Consider the following 22,654-nt stretch of genomic DNA (forward strand, 5'->3'; position numbering starts at 1 on the left):
CTTATGAACAAAAATGATTACTTCAGGCCAAGGTAAATTCAATACTGTTGCCTTTCAGAGAAGGTCTCTGGGTTTTATCTATGGGGCATTCCTTTTGTGACCATGCTATAGGTTGAGGAGCATGAACTGCCAGATGTTTTCAGATAGTGCATCCACCAAGCAGAAACAATGACGGTCAAAGGGTGTTATCCTCTGTGAGGCACTGGTAGGGTGTACGACCTCTCTGATTTTTGGAAAATTGAAAAATACAGTTTCAGATTGTTGGCCATTGGATGTAGCCTGATTTGGAATACAGATAGTCTTGTCAGCTTCCTCCATGTTTTAGCCTTCTAAGAACTGTGTGCAGAAAATATGTTGAGCATCCAGCTTTGAAGAGAGGCGTAGAGCCATTGCTAGAAATGAATGCAATCACAGATGTTCCTCTGGGGTTTTCAGGCCTGTCCTTGATTGTAAGAGTGTAAACAAGTGCATGTGGAGTCTTTGCTTCACAATGGTGATTCTACAGCAATTGATCAGTGGTGATCCAGGATGACATTCTGATGTTTTGTCATGCTTCAGAATGCACATCTGCCCATTCTGATCCATTCAGAGCACCAGGGATTCCACAGCTGTATTGTGGGGAGCTGTCATCACCACTTTAAGAGACTCCCCTTCCTGCTTATGGCAGCTTGTGGGATGCTTAACAAGGCAGTGGCTCCATTGGGGGCTCTTTTTCATTTGACAAAAATCCAAGTGTGACCATGTATAGATGACTGGCTCATTTGGGAATCCAGCTATCGGCAGGTGGAAGTAGACACAACTACAGTTTTCGTCCATGTTGCAGGCGTTTGTTTTTTTATCTGAACAACTTTTACAATAGTAATCTGATTTTATCCCAGCATTGCCCTTTGATTGGAGCAGAATGTCACACAGACTTAGCAATAATCTGTCTTCCGCTTGAGAGAGCATCCAAACACAGACAACATTCAGAAATTCTGATGAGGCAGCAGTGATGCAGAGCGAGATGGCAGCCCGCACAATGATGAATCTTTGGGCTCATCTTCACATAAAGCCTTTTTTTCCATTTTATGCTAAGATACTAAATAAATAAATTAGTCCTTTTTGGAAGGCCTTCCGATGACTACACGTGCAACCCTGCGGTGTGTCCTGCATGCTGACGCACGATTCATCAAAGGACTCTGCAAATTCAACCACATGAACCCCACCCTCATCAGACTGCACTAGCTCCGGCTGCAGGCCTGTATCATATTCAAATCCTGCTGCATCATCTACAACCTGTCTCCCTGAAGTCCCCAAGCTACCTAAGGGGGAAACTCAGCATTTCCGATGGCCCACGATCCAGCAGAGGTAAGGAAATGTGCAGACTTGAACTCTACAGGTGCAGAAAGGAAAGCACCAGAAGAAAGGCCCTCGCTGCCTATTCCCCAACCCTCTGGAACCTCCTTCCTATCCACATCAGACTCACCGCCTCGCTTCTACGGTTCTTTAAAGACTGTAAGACCCTCCTCTTCAAGTAATGGTACCTGCTCCTTAACACCTAGGTCCACATACCAGTCACTCCCCCACACTACTTGAGACTGGGTGTCTGCTCCCCTTTGTTTCCTCCCCCGATTACTAGTAGATCCCTTGCTACCAAATGCATGCCTCACTCCGTTGCTTCCCAAAGCTAGGTCTGTGCTCAAACAATATCCTAACAATAATAATAATATTGAATGAAACCAAAGAATCGTCAGAAATAGATTAGTCTCCATTCTCCCCGCCCTGATGATTCTTCTCTTTCTCTGTCTCTCTCTGTCTCTCTCTCTCTCTCTCCCTCTCATAATTTCAAAACATTGTGAAGTATTTGTTTTTCAAGAGATGAGTTTGTTTTCATCCAATATGTTAACTTTACAAATTCAAATAAATGCGTTAACAAATTTATTTCATCCACTAGACAACAATTCAAGGTCATCATTCCCATCATAAGGCCAAGCTTCAGGTATCTCGCTGCTTATGTTCCCTCAGGAATAGAAAGGAACATCTTGAGGGACCCCCATTAGGGTGTTGCTAGAGTTTCAGGCTTTTTGCAAAGGGCCTATCTTGGTCTCATATAATAGATATTGAATTGTCTTTCAAAAGTGGTGCTACATGAATTAATTGATCCCTTTATCATGAGACACAATCCTTATTCTAGAGTTCCTTTAGTATGGTAATCATTCTTGATTAGCAGAGTGTTCTTCACAGGACACCTAGGCCCACACCCTCCACTCCGTTTCTAACCCGAGACTGGGTGATCTGTCCCTCCCTATTCTTCCTCCTGGTTGCCTTTCAGTCCTTTGCTGCCTGATCGCGTGCCATCTGTATCCCCTTCTTGACACCATGAAGGGTGTTTCATAGCCTTATTTAGTCTGTGGTAAGTTGGCTAAGCAACTATCATACCTTTGAGCACAAGACAGCTAGGAACAACGATGTGCTACTTTATGGAATCTCTCACTGTTGTTGGAATCTCTTAAAGCAGACCTGTTCTAATTAAAGAGGTGTTCTACAACAAAACATCCTTTTGATGGCCATCATTTCAGCACGACGAGTGGGGGAGTTTCTTTTCCCCTTGTGGTGGCAAGAGGTGTTTTTTCCTTAAAAAAAGACATTTGGGGCCTGTTGGAGGAGTGGTGCTCCTCATCAAGGAAGGTGTGAGACAAAGTTGAATTGAACTGGGTCTTTATTATGATTAGCAGGTATCCGTTGTGTGTATGTTTTCTGCTGACCAGATAATGAACTATGCCATGTCCTGGCAACCCCCCCATGTTTGTTAAGAACTCGATAGGTGCCAGGACACAGCACAATCAATAAACAGGTAACTAGATCTTGAATGAATTAAGGAAGTGTGGGTACAAAGAAATGGGAAGGAGAGCCTTCAATAATCAGAACACCTTTCTTCATCATGGTGCAGCTGTATGTAACCTGGAGAATAGCTCTGTTTGATTGCAAACAAGAAATGGTTGCTAGACAAGCTCAGACTATACACAGTCTATCCATTCTTCCAGTAATACCTAAACCGTAAACCATTACTTATGTACCGTACATATTTCCACGAGTTAGAACGTATGTCTAACTGCAGCGTTCGGGACATCTAATATGAAATCGGTGCAAAAGAAAACAAGAACTAAATCCTATTTATTCTACGCTTTTATTAAGGACATCTTACAAATCATGGTGTCATCTTTGCACCCAAACTACAATGCCGGATGTTTGCTAAAAATACAATCTATCTAGCTACACAAAGCCAGCATGACAATGTGAAGCTATTAATGTTATGTTATGTTATTTGGCATTTATATAGCGCTCTAAATATCATTCGTATGACCTCAAAGCGCTGGTAGGTTGAACGCCCTCGGAGACCGTAGTCCAGGTCAGTTGAGAGAGGAAGGTGTAGTAGGGTGCATGGGTGCACCAGATATGTGTGCAGCAGATGTAATTGCCTGATGGTAACTGCATCCTAGCATTAGGTGTGGTGCTTTTGACATCAGTTGAAAGTGTGCAGTCTGACGGTTGGACATCCAGACTGTTCTGGCTGTGTTAGGCCAGAAGGATGCTTAAGTGTGCCGCTAGGCCGGTTTGTCATGAGGTATAGCTGCGTTTCATTAAAGTGATGAGTTGTTGATGGGGTAGTATTCGTATGTGAGCAGCTAGGCCGAATTGATCGAGGGGTTTAGCTACACTCTAATTGTGTGATTGTGTAGAGCAGAGAGTAAGCATAGTGGTATGCGGGGGGAGTGTTTGGTGGAGTTAGAATCTAAGGAGATCGATATTCTGGATTCCCGGCGTGGGTGGTTTGTAGCGAGTCACTAGGCATATTCATTAGCGACATTACTTGAAATCACGTCGAGGAAATTAGTTGTTGGATGCTAGGTTATTTGCTAGGGAATGATTGTGGTTGGTATTATGCAAATAGCCACGTCGTTAGTGCTTTGCGGAACGTCATATACTCTTGGGTGTGACTAATACGGGGGGGGGGAGCGAGTTCCACGGAGTTGGGGCCAAAGTTGAGAAGGCGGACCCTCCAATCCTGGCAGAGTTAGCGGCTGGAATTACAAGAAGGAGGGAGGTGCTTGATCATAGGGTACACGATGGGAGGTAAGGTTTTAACTTCTCTTGTAGGTATAATGGGCCAGACCTGTGCACAGCTCAGTGAGTGATGCATAGGGTCTTGAAAGTGGTCCTTCGTCCCACCGGCAGCCAGTGGACGGTTCGGAGAGTTGGTGAGATGTGGTCTCTAGCACCTAGGGCAAGGAGCAGTTTTGCAGCAGTGTTTTGGACTCTTTGGAGTTTGTTCAGTTGGTATGTCTGAGCTCCTAGGTATAGGGAGTTGACATAGTCCAGTCTTGATATCACAATAGACATAACTGCGGCAAGTCTGTTTGGGAAGGAGAGGTAAGGAAGGACGCGTCTGGGAAGTTTGAGGTGGTAGTGACAGCATTTTGACACGTTGTTGATCTGACGGGAGATGGTTAGGCCTGAGTCCATAGTGCATGCATTCCTAGGATGATTTGGGTAATAGGGGCAAAGTCGTCAGAGAACCAGGTTTCGGTGATGAAGACGAGGTCGGGCTTGTCAGAGGACAGGGGGTCAAAGCTGCTGTGTCTGTTTCTTGCTACAGAGCGGGCATTAAAAAGGATGAAGCTTTGTGAGGAGGTGAGGTCTTAGTGGAGGACAACGCAGTCGAAGCCTGAGGAGCGTGGGAGCTTGGAGGGGAGGTGGGTGGTGGTGGAATATTCAGGGTCACTGAGATAGGTTGAGGTGGGTTGAGGGGGCAGGGTGCCTGTGTATTTTGAGAGACAGGAGAATGGGATATGTCGATGGGGGCTGGGAAGAGTAGGTGGTGGAGGTGGATATGTGAGAGGTATGGGGAGGGTTGAGGGGGATGGGAGAGTGGAGAGAGGATCAGTAGGACTGAGGGGGTTTGGGCAGCTAGATTTTGGAGCAAGTCCAGAAGGTGGTGGGGTTCTGGGGTACAGGGAGAGAAGTCAAGGGAGACGGGTGGAAAGGGGGGAGTGTGAGTGGGTAGGGGAGGGAGATGCTGGGTTGAGGCAGAAGTGGTGACGAGTAGAGAGTCGAGGAAGCGGACCAGTCATGGTTTCTGCATTTTGTGGGTTTTGGTGCTATAGGGCTGTGAGAAAGGGTGTGGGGGGGTCGGAGGGGGAGGGAGATGAGGCTACCCTTCTAGCGGTGGTGAGACATGCTGTTTTCACAGAGGGGAAGGGATATGAAGGGGGAGGTTTGTTGGCGGGGGTCGAGAAGGGGGTATGGGGGAGGGGGAGGATGGCAGGGGAAGGGGGGCGAGAGGGTGGTGAGTTCTCTGGTGGGCTAAGGGGGCGAGACAGAGCGGTAGTGGGGATCAGAGCAGATGGAGTGGTGTTTCTTGGAGGGTGCAGGGGGAAAGTGGGATAGGGGGGATTCACACTGTTTGGAGCACCAGAGGGCTCCCCTGGCTTGGGAGTTTGATAGGGGGGCGTGGTGTCTGGGCGAGGGGTACCAGGGTGTTCTCAACAGGTGTCAGAATGAGGGTTATAGTTGAAGAGTTAGGGTGGGAAGAGGGATGGTGATTAGGCGTTTGAGGAGGGTGGTGTTTGGCACACCAGAGTGCGCCTCTGATTTTAGGGTTGGATGCAGTGCGGTGGTAGGAGGGAGGGCAGATGGCATCAGGTTGTATTGAAGTACGAGGGGAGGTGTCTTGGGTTGTGATCAGGAGGGGGAAAGGGGGGGTCACAAAGGTAGGTGCTAGAGCGTGAGCCATGGGCCGCGAGGGGTGGGCGAAGTGGGCGGGGTGGGATTGGGGGAGGCTGGGGTGGGTTGTGGTCAGGAGGGGGATAAAGGAGGGCCGCAAATGTGGGTGCTAGAGAACGTGCCATGTGCCTCGAGGGGTGAGCGATGAGGGGGGGAAAAATAAAACACAGTAATGTCTAAGGCAGAGAGAAACACAGTATCTCAGGGAGAATGAAACAGTAATATCTCAGGGGGTACCGTCTAGATGTGACACAGTATAATACACAGTAATATGTCAGGCAATTTCTAGGTGTGTGGGGCAGGCAGAATAAAACACAGTAATGTCTCTGTCACAATAAGACAAGGTAATATCTCATGTGGAGAGAAGCACCACAATATCTCAGGGAGAATGAAACACAGTAATATCTCAGGTGTTATCTTCTAGATGTGACACAGTATAAGATACAGTAATATGTTGGGGAGAGAGAAGCACAGTAATATCTCAGGGAGAACGAAACACAGTAATGTCTCAGGGGGTGCTTTCTAGATGTGAATCTGGCCACACAGAGCAATTTATATGTGTGTGTGGGGCAGGCGGAGTTAAACAGAGTAATGTCAGTCAGAATAAAACACAGTAATATCTCAGGCGGAGAGAAACACAGGCATGTCTCAGGGAGCGCCTTCTAGATGTGAATCTGGCCACACAGAGCCATTTCTAGGTGAGTGGGTTAGGCAGGATAGACACAGTAATGTCTCAGTCAGAATAAGACACAGTAATATCTATGGCAGAGAGAAACACAGTAATATCTCAGGGGGTACCTTCTAGATGCGACACAGTATAGGACATAGTAATATCACAGGCAGATTAAAACACAGTAATGTCTCAGGGAGAATGAAACACAGTAATATCTCAGGGGGTGCCTTCTGATGTGAATCTGGCCCACAGGAGCAGTTTCTAGGTGTGTGGGACAGGTGACAGGTAGAATGAGGCACATTATTATCACAGGAAAGATAGAACACAGTAATGTCTCTCAGGGTGTTTTCTACAAGCGGATCTGGGCAAGTAAGTTAGGTAATTAGTTACAGTACGATCACAGTAGGTACCTCTAGGTGTGAATCAACGCAGCGAAAGAGGGTTTGATAGAAGTCAGTCTGAACATTTTCTCAAAGTGTGGTGCAGGCCAGCATTCACAGTGTTTGGATTGTTTTCTGAAATGGCAGAGCTTCCAGGGTACAGTAATTTCTGTATCCCTGCCTAAGCTGAAAACATTTAAATAAAATCACAAGGCAATGCTTTACACAAATACACCCGTGCAAACCTCTGCTTTCCAACAGTGTTTATGAGGTTAATGAGGTTCAAACAATATGAGAAGATTAGAATTAGTGAGGCAGGTTTGGCCATTAGAAACAAAAGAGATCAGAATATGCGATGATCTCATGCAGATTGTATTGTCCTCCATTGGTGATTTATGATTTTCTGTGTTGTTATTGAAGCCTGACAAAGGGTTTGGTACATGAACAAAGACCAACAAAAAATTAATGACATCAACGGTTTCCCAGACTCACTATACACAACTACCAGGTTACCTAGCTTCTGTTTTTTTACTCTGCCAATTCTCACTATGTCACTGATAATTGATGATGTGATGAATTGGGGTACCAGAACACTGTCTTTGGTACCTGTTGTTGGAGACTGCCTCCACTTCCATAGAAAATTGTTCAGTTGCTAACATTGACCCGGAAGTAGGAATGTCAACATCTTCATTTAAATAGGGGATAAGCACCTCACATTGCTCCCTAAATAAAAAGGGTGTTGATCTATATGATGAAGTCCCTTGCCATGGGTTAACCGGCTGTCGAGAAACGTTTTATTAGAATAGTTTTTTAGTCTCTTTTGTAACATACTGTAATAAACACACTAGAACATACCTTCTGATTTTGTTTCCAGATACTTTACAATTATATTCATTATATTTTTAGGTCTAGACAACATGTCGGGCACAAAATAAACATTTACATACTGTTTTACACAGTTAACAAAGGCTTATGACAGCCATAAGCGAGTGTGGTGAAAAAGCAATGGTACCCAGAGGAGAAAACAAACAGACACAGCGGGCTAAGCACCATTTTCTGGAACATATTGCATGATTAGTTTCCCTAGTGCACATTTCGTTTGCATTAATGTCAAATGGAGATTTGAATTGTTATTTAAGGGCTTTTTAGATGTTGCTGTTACTCAATAATGAATGTGTAATTATTTATTTTAAATTCACTAAATATTTTTAAAACATTTTGCATGATTCAATGGAAATAATTGTCTCAATGTCTAAGTCAATGTGTTTAGAACGCCTTCCAAGCTAGTGAGTTGCACCTCTCCCTCTATAGCGTTGTTTTGTACTCAAAATCAATCACACACTTATAATCTGTTAACTTGCACTGTACAAAACAGAAATAAAATTTCAAAACGTTGTTTTTAAAAGGTTGCGCAATATTACACATTGAAAAGAACTGAGTTATCAACATTTGTATGAAAAATGTGTGATCAACGTACAGATGAATGTCCCGATGATCATATAACTGATTTCACTTCTTGAGGACACTAGCATAAATGTCATTACTTAATCCAGGGTGGGTCGTAGAAATAAAATTATTCTTCAAATATATGACAGGGATAGAACTGATTGAAACAGGACCTTTGCTATAGCTTGCTATGAGCAATCAATCAGGTATCATTTAGTAGCTGCAAACTTAACACAACTTCACAACTACCAATTCAATGATTTCAATAATTTCTGAAGCTATCAAATCTAACCAGACCTTGGCTTCCTATGAGAACCTTTATTTTACTGCAAAACAGCTGTTTCTAACATGCATATCAGTTTGTCATAATGCATCTGTTGGTTGACAATAAAGTAGGCTAATAGCTGGATATATGTAAGATTGAGAAACTCTGAGGTTCGTTTCTAAGGAATGACTACAGTAGCTGCCCAGGTTGGTAGCTGCAAAGGTGGCACAAGCTTGGGGAACCTGCTAGCTCCAGCAAGCAGCAAAAGTCACACTCACACCTGTGTGGAGCAGTGATTGTTGGTTGGCGGGAGGAGTTAGGAGTGGCAATTTGCCAGTTCACCTTAGGCAGCACTCATCCTTGTACCAACCTATGGAACTCTACCATTCTTTCGTAACCTCATTTCTTTTATAATGATTTATCTTTCTGACGCTTCCCATTTTTGCAGTTGTATTAAGCGTTTAACCCAACGCAGAAAAGTATTTGATTTACTGTTCCTTGCAGATGTAATTATCTCTATTAGTAGAGTAGCTATGAGCTATGAATAAACATTAAAAATACAAACAATTCTAAAACTTGTATGGATTGAATGTGTATATAATAAATTGATAAAGAACAATTCACACCATACATTCATAGGAACCACTGATACAGAATCGATCAAATTGCATGAAGTTAAATGAGTTTCGAAAATGTGGGTGCCATATATACTCGCACTATGTTAATGGCGACTTGGAACCCCTCGCTTTTTTGTTTTAATTTTCCTCTCACTCTTTACTTCTGAGAAAGTTTGACTGACCTTCTCCCACATATTTTTTCTACTGATCCCAATCACACAGCAAGCAAGGCGTTTGCCTGCGTTTCCATTCTCCAAACTGGCTTGGTTGCCACCTTTTCCAAGGTCGTCTTCCAGTTTATGTACTACGACTGATCTTCCTAAAATGGAATATGGGCCAAGGAGAGTTGCCTGCAGATTTCCTTTACGATTCCTAATTTTGCCATCTTTGGGTTTAAAATTACCAAAATCACCTGGATGCCTAGGGTGGTTAACACCAAATGGATTGTAGTGACCACCTGTGGCATCACAACCATCACTGAGATCCCCAAAATCATGAACGTGAATAGCCCGAGAGGTTTGATTGTCTTCTGTGGGGAACCCGACGATATCAAACATTGCCTCCAGTCTTCCATTTGGATAGTTCTGCTTGAATAAAACTAACCCGGATACATTTAGCTCACTGGAGTCAAGTTTTCCACTCTGTCTCAGTACACATGTGGCATAGTAAATACCATCGCTGTCAGAGTTGGGGGTAAATTTGGGCATCAAATTCAACCACAGATCATTTAATTTTTCATGCATGTCTTTCAGTGATTCATCTTCTGTCAAGTTCCCTTCTGCGGCAATGACTCGAGATGCAAAGAACAGCAGGGCGGTAACAAGGAGGGCCACGTGGAACATGTCGACGGCAGCTCCCTGAAAAAATGAAATGTACAATTTTAGATGATGATTGAGAATTTAAAAGTTCCTGAAATTGATTGGGCAAAAAGTGATTGCTTTTACGTGGAATCCTCTGACAACCACTTAAGAACTTAATCATGCTCGACCACACACCATACTTCTGGGACTTGGTCATTCATCATGCCTTTGGTGGCTAGTGCCATAATCCAAAACAAAGAGTTTCACACTGGTGCAAGAACTCTTGCCCCAACGCCAGCACAAAGCCAGCCTCAGACTGATCTAAATGCAATTTGTTCTTATACCCTTTACCGAAATGTATCAACCCGACCCGGCTGGCGGAAGGTACAGGTGATCAGACAGAGTCCCCTGCTCTTTTCACAATTCCCCCTTGAACCAGTGGCGCGAGGAGGGGATGTGGCCCATTTAAATATGAGCCTGTGAAGCTGAGCACCCCAGAAGAGTTTCATGATGGGTTGCATTAATTTGCTATAATCTGGTCTCTACTTTGAGAAGCTTGCTATCTTCACATAGAAGCCAAAACCACACACTACCAACAACATGGCTTACCTGCACTCAAACAAAAATACAATAAAATGAACATGCTGTTCAAAGTGGTCTATTCCATTTGCATGTATGACTGCTTGTTTGACACATGAACACACGTTTTTATATGTTGAACTGCAGATTTAATAACATCATGCATGAAAACAAGCCACATGACAGCGAATAAGTGATCAAGTGTGGCCTGTGGCTTTAAAGTAGTTGGAGAATTCACATAGATCTCAAATTGTCTCTTGACATATGTATGCTGTTTAGCTAGTCCTGGCTATACAGCTTACATCAATGTGAATACTGGTAATAGATTTATGACAGTAAAACTTGATAACAGACCCATTCCAGAAATTCAAAATGAGGTGGTAACATTCAGAATATGCATGACATTACTTGTGGACAGTGCATGTTTTACACACACACAAAAAAAAGAGTTTGAATAATCAAGAGATGAAGTTAGGTGAGAAATGTGGCAAGTATATTGTCAACATTACTAGGTTTATTGACAGTAGGTGTGCTTCAGCACTTCGCATGCAGTTTGCTCATCTGTGGCAGAAGAGAAACAAGGATTGCAAAGCCAACAGTTTTGTTTTTTGCATAGGATAGGCATTTGCAAGGCACTGCCATAACGGTACTACCTGTCCATAAAATGGCAACAAGTGGACAATGGTGCAATTACCTGGGAATATGATAGCAAATGCAAATGCCTATATAATGCCTATATAATGCCTATAAAATACCTATATTTAACACAAAACTGTTGGCTTTGTTAATGCTTGTTTGTAACATAACAGGGCTTTAGTGAAAGGAACAGATATAAATCAAGTGGCTGAAGGCATACTTGGTTAAGACATTTTTGTTACGATAGTAGCCGTTTAAAACTCTGATTGAGCCATTTACTCCTAGCAGACTGTAAAAAATAACACTGGAGGGTCAATGCTTGATATTACTTCTTGACAGACAGGGCTCAAAGACATCCCAGGAGAATGTGTTTTGGCCAGGGAGGGGCAAGTAGTGGATGGGAATGGCAATAGGGATTAGCATGCCATAGGCAATCAATGAGTGGGCAAGTACCCAAACAACACCCACACGCTGTGTGTCCCTCCTCATATGCAATTTCCCTCCTAGCTGTACTCCAATGCAGAGTGCCACTTAGTAGCCAAAGCTAAAGACGTACTTCTGACAATTAAATGCATGTATCACAATAGGGCAGGTACCCCCCTGTTTAATATAATGGGGGGGCATTAATTTGTGGTGACTTCATGTTCCCTTACATCACTTCCTGTTATATGGTTAATTCCATATGCTAATTCGACCCCACGTAAAACAAATTCCCTGCAGCCACTCCCCTTGCTCAATCTCGTTATGTATCCTGAGAATACGTATGTTTAATAAAGAATGTTGCAGCCCAAATCTCTAATGCAATTTTCCCCTTTGTATGCTTTTGCTATGATGTACTGTGGTATATCACTCCTGAGGGCTAGGTCCACCCTACACAACAAGCTGGAATAAAAGAAACACACAGTGATGTCACTCATGATGCCATAAGATTGAATGTGTATAAATTAAATTGATAAAGAATAATTCACACCATCCATTCCCAGGAACCAGAGGTACAGAATTGATCGAACTGCATGAAGTTAAATGCGTTTCGAATATGTGGGTGCCAAATATCCTCGCACTATGTTAATGTCGATTTGGAACCCCTGGCTTTTTTGTTTTAATTTTCCTTTCTTCACTTCTGAGAAAGTTGACTAACCTTTGCCCACATATTTTTTCTACCGAGTCCAATCACACAGCAAGCAAGGCGTTTGTCTGCGCTACCATTCTCCAAACTGGCTTGGTTTCTCCCTTTTCCAAGATCGTCTTCCAGTTTATGTACTACGACTGATCTCCTTAAAAGTGATGTCATTTGTGATGTCATCAGGGTGCCTATGGGCTGCGCAATAGTAAAGGTGACGTAGCTTCCAGCACCTACTGATTTTCAGGGCTTTTGTGGCATTGAAACGGCACCTTAGCGCCACTTCAAGCAAAGTTTTTTTACTGAAATGTAAGGGTTTTGTTGCACTGAACTTATTCACCTTAACTGTTCCTTAACTAAATTTGTTTCACTGTATTGCAAGAGTTTTGTAATGTTATAGCTCCGACCACCTGTAGTTCTGTCTTTTTTTCTGATAACATACCTACATAGGATAACATACCTACCTGATAACATACCGGAAGTCATATCTGTTCTTGAGTTATGCAACATTGGCTTTATCAAGTATTTCATATTTTTTTGTGTCCGCCTGATAACATTAGATTCACAGGATAATACTTCTTTTGATGGGTTTGATATTATGTGATGTTTAATTATGTGATGTTATCTTTAACTCATTACGTTAAGCTGTTTTCAGTGAGACATTATGTACTTGATGTACGGTTCTTATTGTTTCTTTTATTGTAAACTTAATAAAATGTGTTAAAAAAAAAAGATTAGTAATGGTGTACTCTGACGAGGAAGAGTGAGGTGGGTTAGGAGGAGACTGTGACGAAGAGGATTGAAGTTATGTAGTTAGGGACTGTGATCAAGAAGAGTGAGGTGGGTTGGGGTAGTTGGAAACTATGACGAGCAAGAGTTAGGTGGGGTAGTTGGGAACTGTGACAAGGAATAGTGAGGTGGGTTATTGGGGAGCTGAAACAAGGTAGAGTGAGTTGGTAGTAGTGTGGTACTGAAATGAAGAAGAGTAACGTGGTGGTAATGAGGTTGCCTTTTTGAGGAACTTGAGGCGTAAAGCATTGAGTACCACTCAAAGAGTACCTTCCAATTGTGGTGATGAGCATGTGTCGTGTATTATAGTCCAGGATATGGGTGTATTAGATTCATGTGATGAATCTATTTTTGCTCCTAAAAAAGCCACAAGTAAAAGAAAGCCTTTAGAAACAAGGGGCTTAAATGGAGTACAGGCTCTATTAAAACATTTTTAAAACCCATTTCAGAAGTCCAAGAAGACCTAAACCTGAGCACCCTGTCAGTTTATTCTGAAATGGAAAGTATTGGAGAGCCAATGGATAGGTCCGTAGAAGCTTTAGTTGAAACTCCCCGTTTGCCTGTGGTGGAAAACAATTTGGTTTTGCCTGCAAACATAAATAAATTGGCACCAATCTTTTTAGTGAGTGTATCCAAAAAAAAAGCTGTTTTTGTCTAAGTCTCCCTCAATAGGAACTCAATGTGGATAAACTGACAATTTGCAGTCGCAGGTGCTCTGTAAAATTAAAACTTCCGGCATTATGTGCAGCAACAGTCACACTCCACGTTGCAACATCTACGGACGAGTGTTGCAGCAGAGCTGACTTTGTCGCCCAAAATGAACATTTAACCCAAAAAAGATCGACTATGATTGGGGATTTGGAACCCGCTTTAATGTCAACGTTTTTTCAATTGTAGCCACCGAGAAGGATTTGTTGCTAAATCCACTTATTTACAACGTGGTGGTGTATAAAATATTGGAGAATGTATATAGCCCTGAAGTCTTGCTCTTCCAGTCCTCAACGGGGCAGAGTTCACATACACATAGGTATGACAAAAAGATTGTAGAGAGGAAACGTAAACAAGGATACCCTTGGTACGATGGCTCAAGGTAAAGCCTTGAAACAAAATCATAATAATTGGCTAAAGAACCATTGTTTCAATTTAAATACCTTGGATGCTAAGGCAATGCTCAGCTCAATAACGCCTAAAGATGAACGCTCTTTCTGGTGGTTGGTAAGGGTACCAGACCTCCAACGCTCTCTACAAACCCAACTGATACAGGCAGACATATGGGAGGCACAGAAAAAGGGTTCAGCCCCTTATAAAGAAAAGTAAAACATCAAATGCACCAGGTCCAGACAGGCTTGCAAATTCAACGTTAACATTGAACGTTAATTTGTGGGCAGCTATTTTGTGGGGCCTCTTCCAGAACGTTTTAAGATCAAACACCTTCCCAGCTTCTTGGAAAAAGGCCCTAATTATTGTAATCTACAAAACTGGTGTTGGAATACGAACCAAATATTATCACCAAACTCTATTTTGGGATTGTTCTAGTAAGATATTTGGTGCCTTGCTTCTCCACGAATTTCGCAGTTGGGCATCTAGCGCAGGTATTTTTGACAAATTTCAATCAGATTTCTGGGCAGTCATGAATACTTGCCAGAGCTGCTTTGTAATCCATTTGTTGCAGGAGTAAGTTCAAAGGGAAAAAAGAGTTCTCTATTGTGCCTTCCTGGACATTACACAGGCTTCTGACTGTGTCAATAGGGCTATGCTGTGGGCCAAATTAGACAAGTTGGGTTGCCCCAAGGCATACGGAGTATGTGGATTGCCCTGCACTCTGAGACAGAAATTAAAGTCAGATTGGATCAAAATGGTAACACAACAAAATGGATCAGAATAAAGCAGGGTTTATACCAAATGTGCGTTTTGGCACCTTTTTTTATTTAATATGTATATTAGCAACCTTGGAGTAATTTTTAAAGACTTGTTTAATAATACCCCCAAATTTGGAAATCTTCAAATTAATAATTTGGCCTACGCTGATGTTGTTTTATTTGCTTTGACTGCAGCGACAAACGCCAATTTTCTATCAAAGGATCTGATAAGATCTGATAATCACACGCGATTCGAAGTGGTTCACAATTTTAGATATTTGAGCATTGTGATCTATGCCAGCCCTCAATTCGGCCAGCTTTGGATAACTTATGCAGAAAAATGACGGCAAATGTAACTGAACGAAGGATTTTGACAGGAAATTTTGTTGCTTCTCGGCCGTCCCTATTTTGAAATATTATCATCAGAAAACGGTCCTGAGTCTTCTGTATGGAGTAGAAACAAGTCTGCTGTATGACTTATGGGACAAGGCTGAATCATTGTTAAGGAGACATATTTTATTTTTGCCATGTGGAAGTCAATCATACAGCATGAGGACGGTCTGATCTCACTACATGCTCAAGTAAATGGGAAAGAAGTACAGTTGTGGAGAAATGCTTAATGCCTCCGGACAATTGTGTGTGACAATTGTGTGTTTTTGGCTTTAAAGATAGAACTGAGTTTGAACTCATGTAAAGTTTTATTGGTATGGAAGCTAAAAATGGCCTATCTGCTCGAATCCTATAACATTCTTGAAGATGATCTCATACGTTTGCCTCAAGAAAATATTTGAAAAAAACTTGATTAAAAACCAAGCATCAACAATGACTTACCATCTTTTTTACCATCTCAGACATGAAATTAAGGCCTTCAATGTTCTCTCTGCTTACTTGTTAACATCCTTCAAGCAGCTGGAGACTTTCTGCTTTCTCTCACTTCCTCCCCTGCTGACCTATCTGCCAGACTGATTGGTTGATTGGATACCCTCAGAGTCTCACTGGGTACCAGGCACCTCTATGACCAGTCTCGCCCGCAATGTCTCTGGGCCTGCTGCACACTAGGTGCTGTAACTGTAACCTCTACAGTGCCCCGCCTCCTTGCACTTACCCAGAGCGGAGCTGCCCTGGCTGCGCTTACTCAGAGCAATGCTACCCTAATCGCAATTTTCCTTTCCCTTGCACTCCTCCCATCTGCTTTCCCTGCTCCTTGCGCTACAGCACTTGCTCGATCTGAATGACACAAGACTAGTAAGATTGTTTGTCTTGTCTTCCCTCCATACCCTCCCTTGTCTTGTCCTGCCTAGAAACACCTGTACATGCACCTTATGAATTACTTATCATATCATATCCTATCTCATAGAAATGCAATGTTACATTTTAAACTAAAAGTATTTTCAACAAGAGAAGTCTCAGGTGCAAGAGAAAAAATGCCAAGGATTTTACGACAATGTAGATTTTATTCTCAAGAAGTGGAAACACTATAGCATCTTTTAATGGTCTGTTCACTACTTCAACTTGGTTGTTACGAATGTTTGGCTCGATTTGTTTCAGATTAGATATTTTTAAATACTGATATTTTTTGGGTCACGATTGCGAACAGTAATGCTTTTTCACTGGATATTGCGATTTTAACATTTTTGGAATTGATTTTAAATAAATGATTGATTGTTGTTTTATTTTTTTATATAAGTTGTATTGACTGTTTTAATCATTGCTGCTTTATTGAAAAGGTTTCTTTTTTGTGAACCATAAGCAATTAATGAATAAAAAAACATAAATGCACTCCATAAAACTTTACAGTTTCTCACTGCTTTGGAGACAAATTCAAATCGTCACAGTGCACACCTTGACTGTTCTATTTTTCAACAGAGCACTATTTCCTACCCAAACCGTTTACAAGTGTGTTCTCCCTTTGTTGTACTTTGTGCTTCATCTAAAAAGTACCGCCCCAGGAGTTTCACAAGCTCCTTGTGCTGGCAGTACTCCAATTCCAGATGTCTAAATGGGAAAGTGCACATTTTGTGGCGAGGTGCGCAGGAGAGGATCACTATGGTTCCTGCGCAGAGCTTGGGCACCATGATGTTTGTTCACCACCTGATTCGTTATTACTAGCGACAAGTGGGCAAACGTTTCAGGAGCAGGTTCCAGCAGCAAGCAAACTGCCTTGGTTGGAATGACATGCCACCCACCGCTTGACCTACAATGCCATAGGCTGTAGAGGAAGCAGAATCACCAACTGCGTCATCCTCTGGACCTCTCCTGTCAACTTCAACTAGTGGCATTATGGGAGTTACTCCTTCAGTAGGTGGCATTTTCACTTGCAGTAAGTGCTATCTGCCGACAGCATTTAATGCAAACACTTTCGAGGCAATTGGGGATGCCTGTGTGGCGCTAGGGCTAAATACCATGCAGGTGCTAATGGTGTTTAACTTTTTTTTTTAAAAGACACTTACCTTACGGTGCACTGCAGCGCCACGCCCTAGTTCCTGAAATCCATGTTCTCTGTTGATGACCTTGACATCATCAACAGGGAAATAGACTCCAGAAGGTATGGCACAGCACAGCGCCACACTACAAGATCATATTTTATTTTTAATTAAACACCTTTGAGAAACGAGAAGGTGTCTCACCCTCTAATCCCTGTGGGTCTCTCTCTCAGGTGGCCATCTCCTTTGGATCCAGACCCTGGGGGTGGACCAGTGCAGGAGGATCACCTGGGTGAGTGGTCCTTGGGGAGTGGGAGTGAGAAACCGGATGGTGAGATGCGGTATCCCTCTCTTACCTGTAACACCTTTATTCCATCCCACCCGATGGGATATTTAGAAACTCAAACCCCCCCCTTTCCTGCACAAGCACTTTTACACGGACAGTCCGCTTTGAGAGAAAACAGACTCACACCTGAGCCGTGAACCTGACATGTCCCAATAGTATGGTCAGGCTATGTCAGGCTATTATCGATAATCACTCACACTTGACTTCCATTACACTTTCTCACATGGATAAAAGGCGGAGCATGAGAGCACACTCTGAACGAGACAAAACACAGGAAGGTACAGCATTTTCAAGTTGGCAGCTGAACGAAGGGAGAAAGACAGCGAGGCACGAGAGGTTCGTGAGAGGGGCAACACCCTTGACCTTGTTAGAAGGAAGCGGTTACGTTAAAAGAAACCTTCAAGGCAGAAAGCATAAGACCAGGAAACCAGGCTGAAGAATCTTGCATTGTATGTCGGAGATACCGAGGGTCCTCCCGCATAACTGACCAATGCGGGGAGAAGCAGCAGACGCTGTGGTATCGTCCTTGGCTTCAATCAAGAACAAAAGAAACAACAGAGAATAACACAGACGGTGAGTTGGTGAGACCAATGCCAGCCCGGTCTGTGTTGAAGTCAAGGTTGCAAGCGACAACATTGTAAAAAGAGCACTGGAAATAACATTGTTAAACGCATGTGATGAAAGACGCGAGTGAACCTAAATTCCTGGTGAATATTTGAACATTAAAAGTAAAGATACAATACCGTTGACAGAGCAGTACGGCACTGTGAATGTGATCAGTTGAAGGTCTCTGTACGCTTGACAAGAGAAAATAAAGTAGAAGATTGATTCCTTTCACAAAATTTACAATTCACATTAACGTGGTCCTGCAACGATTCAAGCAAAACCCATTGTACATTCGAAAGTCTTCGATTCTGGTGTCAAAATAAGATCTGAGCGCCGCCGAGGTGGATCCATGGTCCGAGCCCCAGTGAGGGAGGCCAAGTTGTGAACATTGTAGAAAAGGGGTCTGAACACTTTTCATTTGCATACATTGTTATCCCACAATATTTTGTATTTATAAGTAAGGATTGGTAATAGGTTTATTAGTGTAGGCCCTTTTATTTTGACAGACTCCACTAGGACTGCGTTATTAGTTGATGGTCGTAGCTTGCCCTCATCTTTGGATGTAGGTTTAGATAGGCGTTCTACCAACCCATTGAAGTTCAATAAACACCCCTGAACTGTGATCACTTGTGTCTGTTTTCACAGTTAGATACCATGCCTTCCTTACACATCCTTAGCACCTGCATAGGCGACTACATGGGTGCTAAGAGTTCAGGGGAAGCGGGGAGGGGAAAGATGCGCAGGGGTAAGAAGGCGCTGGCCAGCAACACTCAGGCTGCCCGTAACGCAGGCTTATACTGGAGAATACAACCCGCCTTTCAATCCTTCTGATTGGCTAGTGCCCCCTTCCAGGGACATCAAATTAAAATAAAAAAATAAAAATGTACCTTTAGCTTATAGTGCACCACTGCCCAATACTCCTGAACTCTTTTTTGTACAAATATAACCAAGTTACCACAACACCATCAATATGCAAATATACAATCTGAATCGAGAACCACCAATACCTGTACATATTTTAATTTTGGAAAAAATCTTTTATAAAAAAGATCGCAATCTCATTTTTTACATTTGATCATTCACATTTTTTACATTCTATACTCTTCATTAGTCACATTTTACAAAACGAAAAATTGTGTAAAATAGTGCAGAATTATCTCTGTGCCCACTGCTTCTTTCCCAAAACTGACAACACTAATGTCCCTCATTTCTACCCCTCAGAAGATACCTTAAAACAAATCAAACATTAAATTATCCTAAAATCAATTTATACAACTTCTGTACAAAGCCTGGCTTTGAGAACTGTGGCAACAGGAACACTGAAGCGAGAAGCGCTCATTCAGATCATGTGAAAACCTCATTCAATCAAAACAAAACACAATGTTACCGCGGCACGCCCATGAACGCATCTCAATGTCACACTTTATATTCACAAACAGTTCTCGATCTCAATACCCAAACACAGAACGTTAAATCACCTTAATACAACCCCACTACAAGTTAGTTAAGTTAAGTAAATTTAGAAAGCATTTCTTAATATATATTTTCCCCCATAAATTCTTCCTAAATTAACTTGAAATTCTCATCTTCCCCTAACCAGCAACCACACTAATTGCCACATCTCAATGTATGATACATTACTAGCATTTATTCTTTTTTTGTCATTCGTGCCATTGCTCGATCTCTGCACAACGCTTGAAAAAAAAATATGATATTCCCAAGCCAAAAACGTCACCAATCATCCTTCCTTAACTTGCCCACATGTTCCCTGCCCTCAAAACTCCATAATGTACACCCCATATATCATTAAATTTATAACATCGATTCAGAACTTAATTCTCAAATCGCGTAATGGCGGGCATTCAGAACTGAAAAAACCTTGGCAGTAGCAATGCATCATGGGAGATATGACTAACCTTTTGGGTACAGGGACATCCCGCTTTGCACCAATTAAACAAATTACTGGGTTTGTGACAAACCAAGAACGGATTTCCTTCGAGCATTTTCTGCCAACCTTGTTTCTTATTTGGCACACATCTATCCAGCAGTTTGGGCTGTGCGCCTGAGCAACTATTTGACAATTTCCCTATGGGAAAATGAATGAAAAAGTGAAAAACACACCCTTTTGTGACTCTGACATTCCCGCTGTTCTAACCAAAGCTCATCCCACTGCTACACTTCGAGACCCTTTGCCTTCCTCCTTAATCCCATCAATCTACCCAACCCCTTCTTCCTATCGTACTGTCCTCTTCAACTCGTCACTCTCCCCCTTTAAACACGCTTCAATTCTTCTATTCTTAGAAAAAACCTGCACTCGATCGCTCTCTCCCCTTTAATTTCAGTCCCATTTCTTTCTTACCTAAATTATTGGAACCTGTTGTTTACACCCAAGTCTCTTATTTTAACGACCAGCATTCTCTTCTTTCTGCTTCCAATCTGGGTTTGTCACTGTCACTCTACAGAGACAGCCCTTCTGGTGGACTCAAGAGTCTCTCCTATCCTCTCGCTATTCTATACTGTCCGACTTCTTGTTCTCCTGGATCTATCCACAGCATTCAACACTGTTGAACACACTGGTCTGCTCTCTATTCTCTCTCATCTTAGTTTACGCGGGCCTGTACTTAAATTGTTTCACTCTTACCTTTCAGACCACTCTTTGTTTCCTGGGCCGGGCAATCCTCACAGGTCCTCCTGCTTTCTCATGGGGTGCCTCAAGGCTCTAGTCTCAGTCCTCTCCTTTTCTCTCTTTACACCTCTCCTATTGGCTCTGTTAGTTCTTCTCTTGGATTTTCCTATCATCTTTACTTGGACGATTCTTAAAGGTTTCTATCCTTTTCATCCATCTCGGACTCTATTCATTCTTCCCTCTGACCTGCTTACTTTCCATCCAATCTTGGATGTCTTCCCACTATTTACATCTTAACCCCTCAAAAACTGAAGTTCTTTTCTTCCCTGCCTCTAGTATTCCTCCTCCTCTACCCTCCTATCTGTTTAATTTCCACCCTCTCCAGTTCTGATTTCTAACTCAGCTCGTAATTTAGGCGTTATGTTTTACCCTTCTCTGTCCTTTTTGCTTCACATTTCCTCCATCTCTCCTTGTAGATTTCATCTATATAACATCCGTAAAGCCTGCTGGTTTCTAACCTTTAATGCCTCTAACGTCCTTTTATCTACCACTCATCAATTTGAGTTCTTTGCATCCTCTCTCCATATGATTCCATCCCACGCCTTAAACTCTCTGAGATGGTTTTGAAGCCTGACTCCTATTCTCCTTCATATGCTTGGTATTCAAATGTCTCTATGGTCTGGCTTCCCCTTACCTTTCCTCCTTGGTCTCCTTCTACTCTCCATTGTTTCCTCCAAGCTCTCAGTCTCTTTCTTCTAAATGTCCCACATGCACACTGTGTCTCTTCTTGTTTCCGCTCTTTCTTCCTTCTCACACAAAGCACTGGAATGTGAAATGCTTCTTCCTACTCCTCAAGGAACAAGTTACTTACCTGTAAGTGTTGTTCTGCAGCATGGGTCTGGCATGGATTCACATGCTCATGAATATTCCCCGTCGTTAGGCTGAGAATCCTCGGTAAAGAAAAAATCAGTTTCAGTTTCATTTCTGAACTGTCTTTCTCCTAATAACCAATCACTGGTCTCTGGGTCATACTGCCCCCAGCCAAAGACTGCCCTCTACCTAAGCCCCTCCTCTGTCAGCCATATTCAGATTTGGTAGCACATAAAGTGGCAGTAGGACCAATAGAAGAGCCGCAGAGGGGTAGGCGGGAGAGTTCGTATGTGAATCTATGTCAGACCCATGCTGGAGAACAACAGTTCCAAGTAAGTAACGTGTTCCTTCTCCAGCATGGGGTCTAGCATGGATTCACATGCTCATGAATACAAGAATACATAGCAGTACACACATGCACAACCACGAGAGGTGGCAAGGCTCAACAGTAAGCATTTCAACAACTCAACATTGAGCATCTTTTACCTCCTCACCAGGCTCACCGTCAAGCGAACAGGTTGCGCAGCACTGCCTGGCCGACTCTGGACCCCTCCCTGGAATCCTGGTCGATGCAGTAGAATCTCGTGAAGGTGTGTATCAACCACCACGTAGCAGCCTGCAGATGTCCAGCAGGGGCACACCAGACAGGAACGCCGTAGTAGCAGCGATCGCTCTGGTTGAATGGGCTCTCAGACGGCCGGGCAACGGTCAGTTTGCCAACCGGTGAAAGTGCATGATGCAGCCGGAGAGCCATCTGGAAATGGAAGCCTTCGAGAGGGCCTTCCCTTGGTTCACAGGCCCAAAGTTCACAAACAGCTGTGATGTCTTCCAAAAAATCTTTGTGTGGTCCACGTAG

General features: G+C 42.8%; 1 protein-coding gene across 1 annotated transcript in view; it reads right to left on the reverse strand.

Moving 5' to 3' along the window:
* Positions 1-9,103: 9,103 nt before the first annotated feature.
* SOD3 (superoxide dismutase 3) overlaps positions 9,104-22,654 on the reverse strand; it is a 130,701-nt gene continuing 117,150 nt past the window's right edge. The window contains exon 3 of the mRNA XM_069631875.1: positions 9,104-10,001. Within this exon, the coding sequence (XP_069487976.1) occupies positions 9,249-9,986 (738 nt within the window). The 5' untranslated portion in view covers positions 9,987-10,001 and the 3' untranslated portion in view covers positions 9,104-9,248. The remainder of the gene's footprint in view (positions 10,002-22,654) is intronic.

The sequence above is a fragment of the Ambystoma mexicanum genome, chromosome 6q (assembly GCF_040938575.1).
Source record: "Ambystoma mexicanum isolate Mex_15411 chromosome 6q, UKY_AmexF1_1, whole genome shotgun sequence".
Taxonomy (NCBI): domain Eukaryota; kingdom Metazoa; phylum Chordata; class Amphibia; order Caudata; family Ambystomatidae; genus Ambystoma; species Ambystoma mexicanum.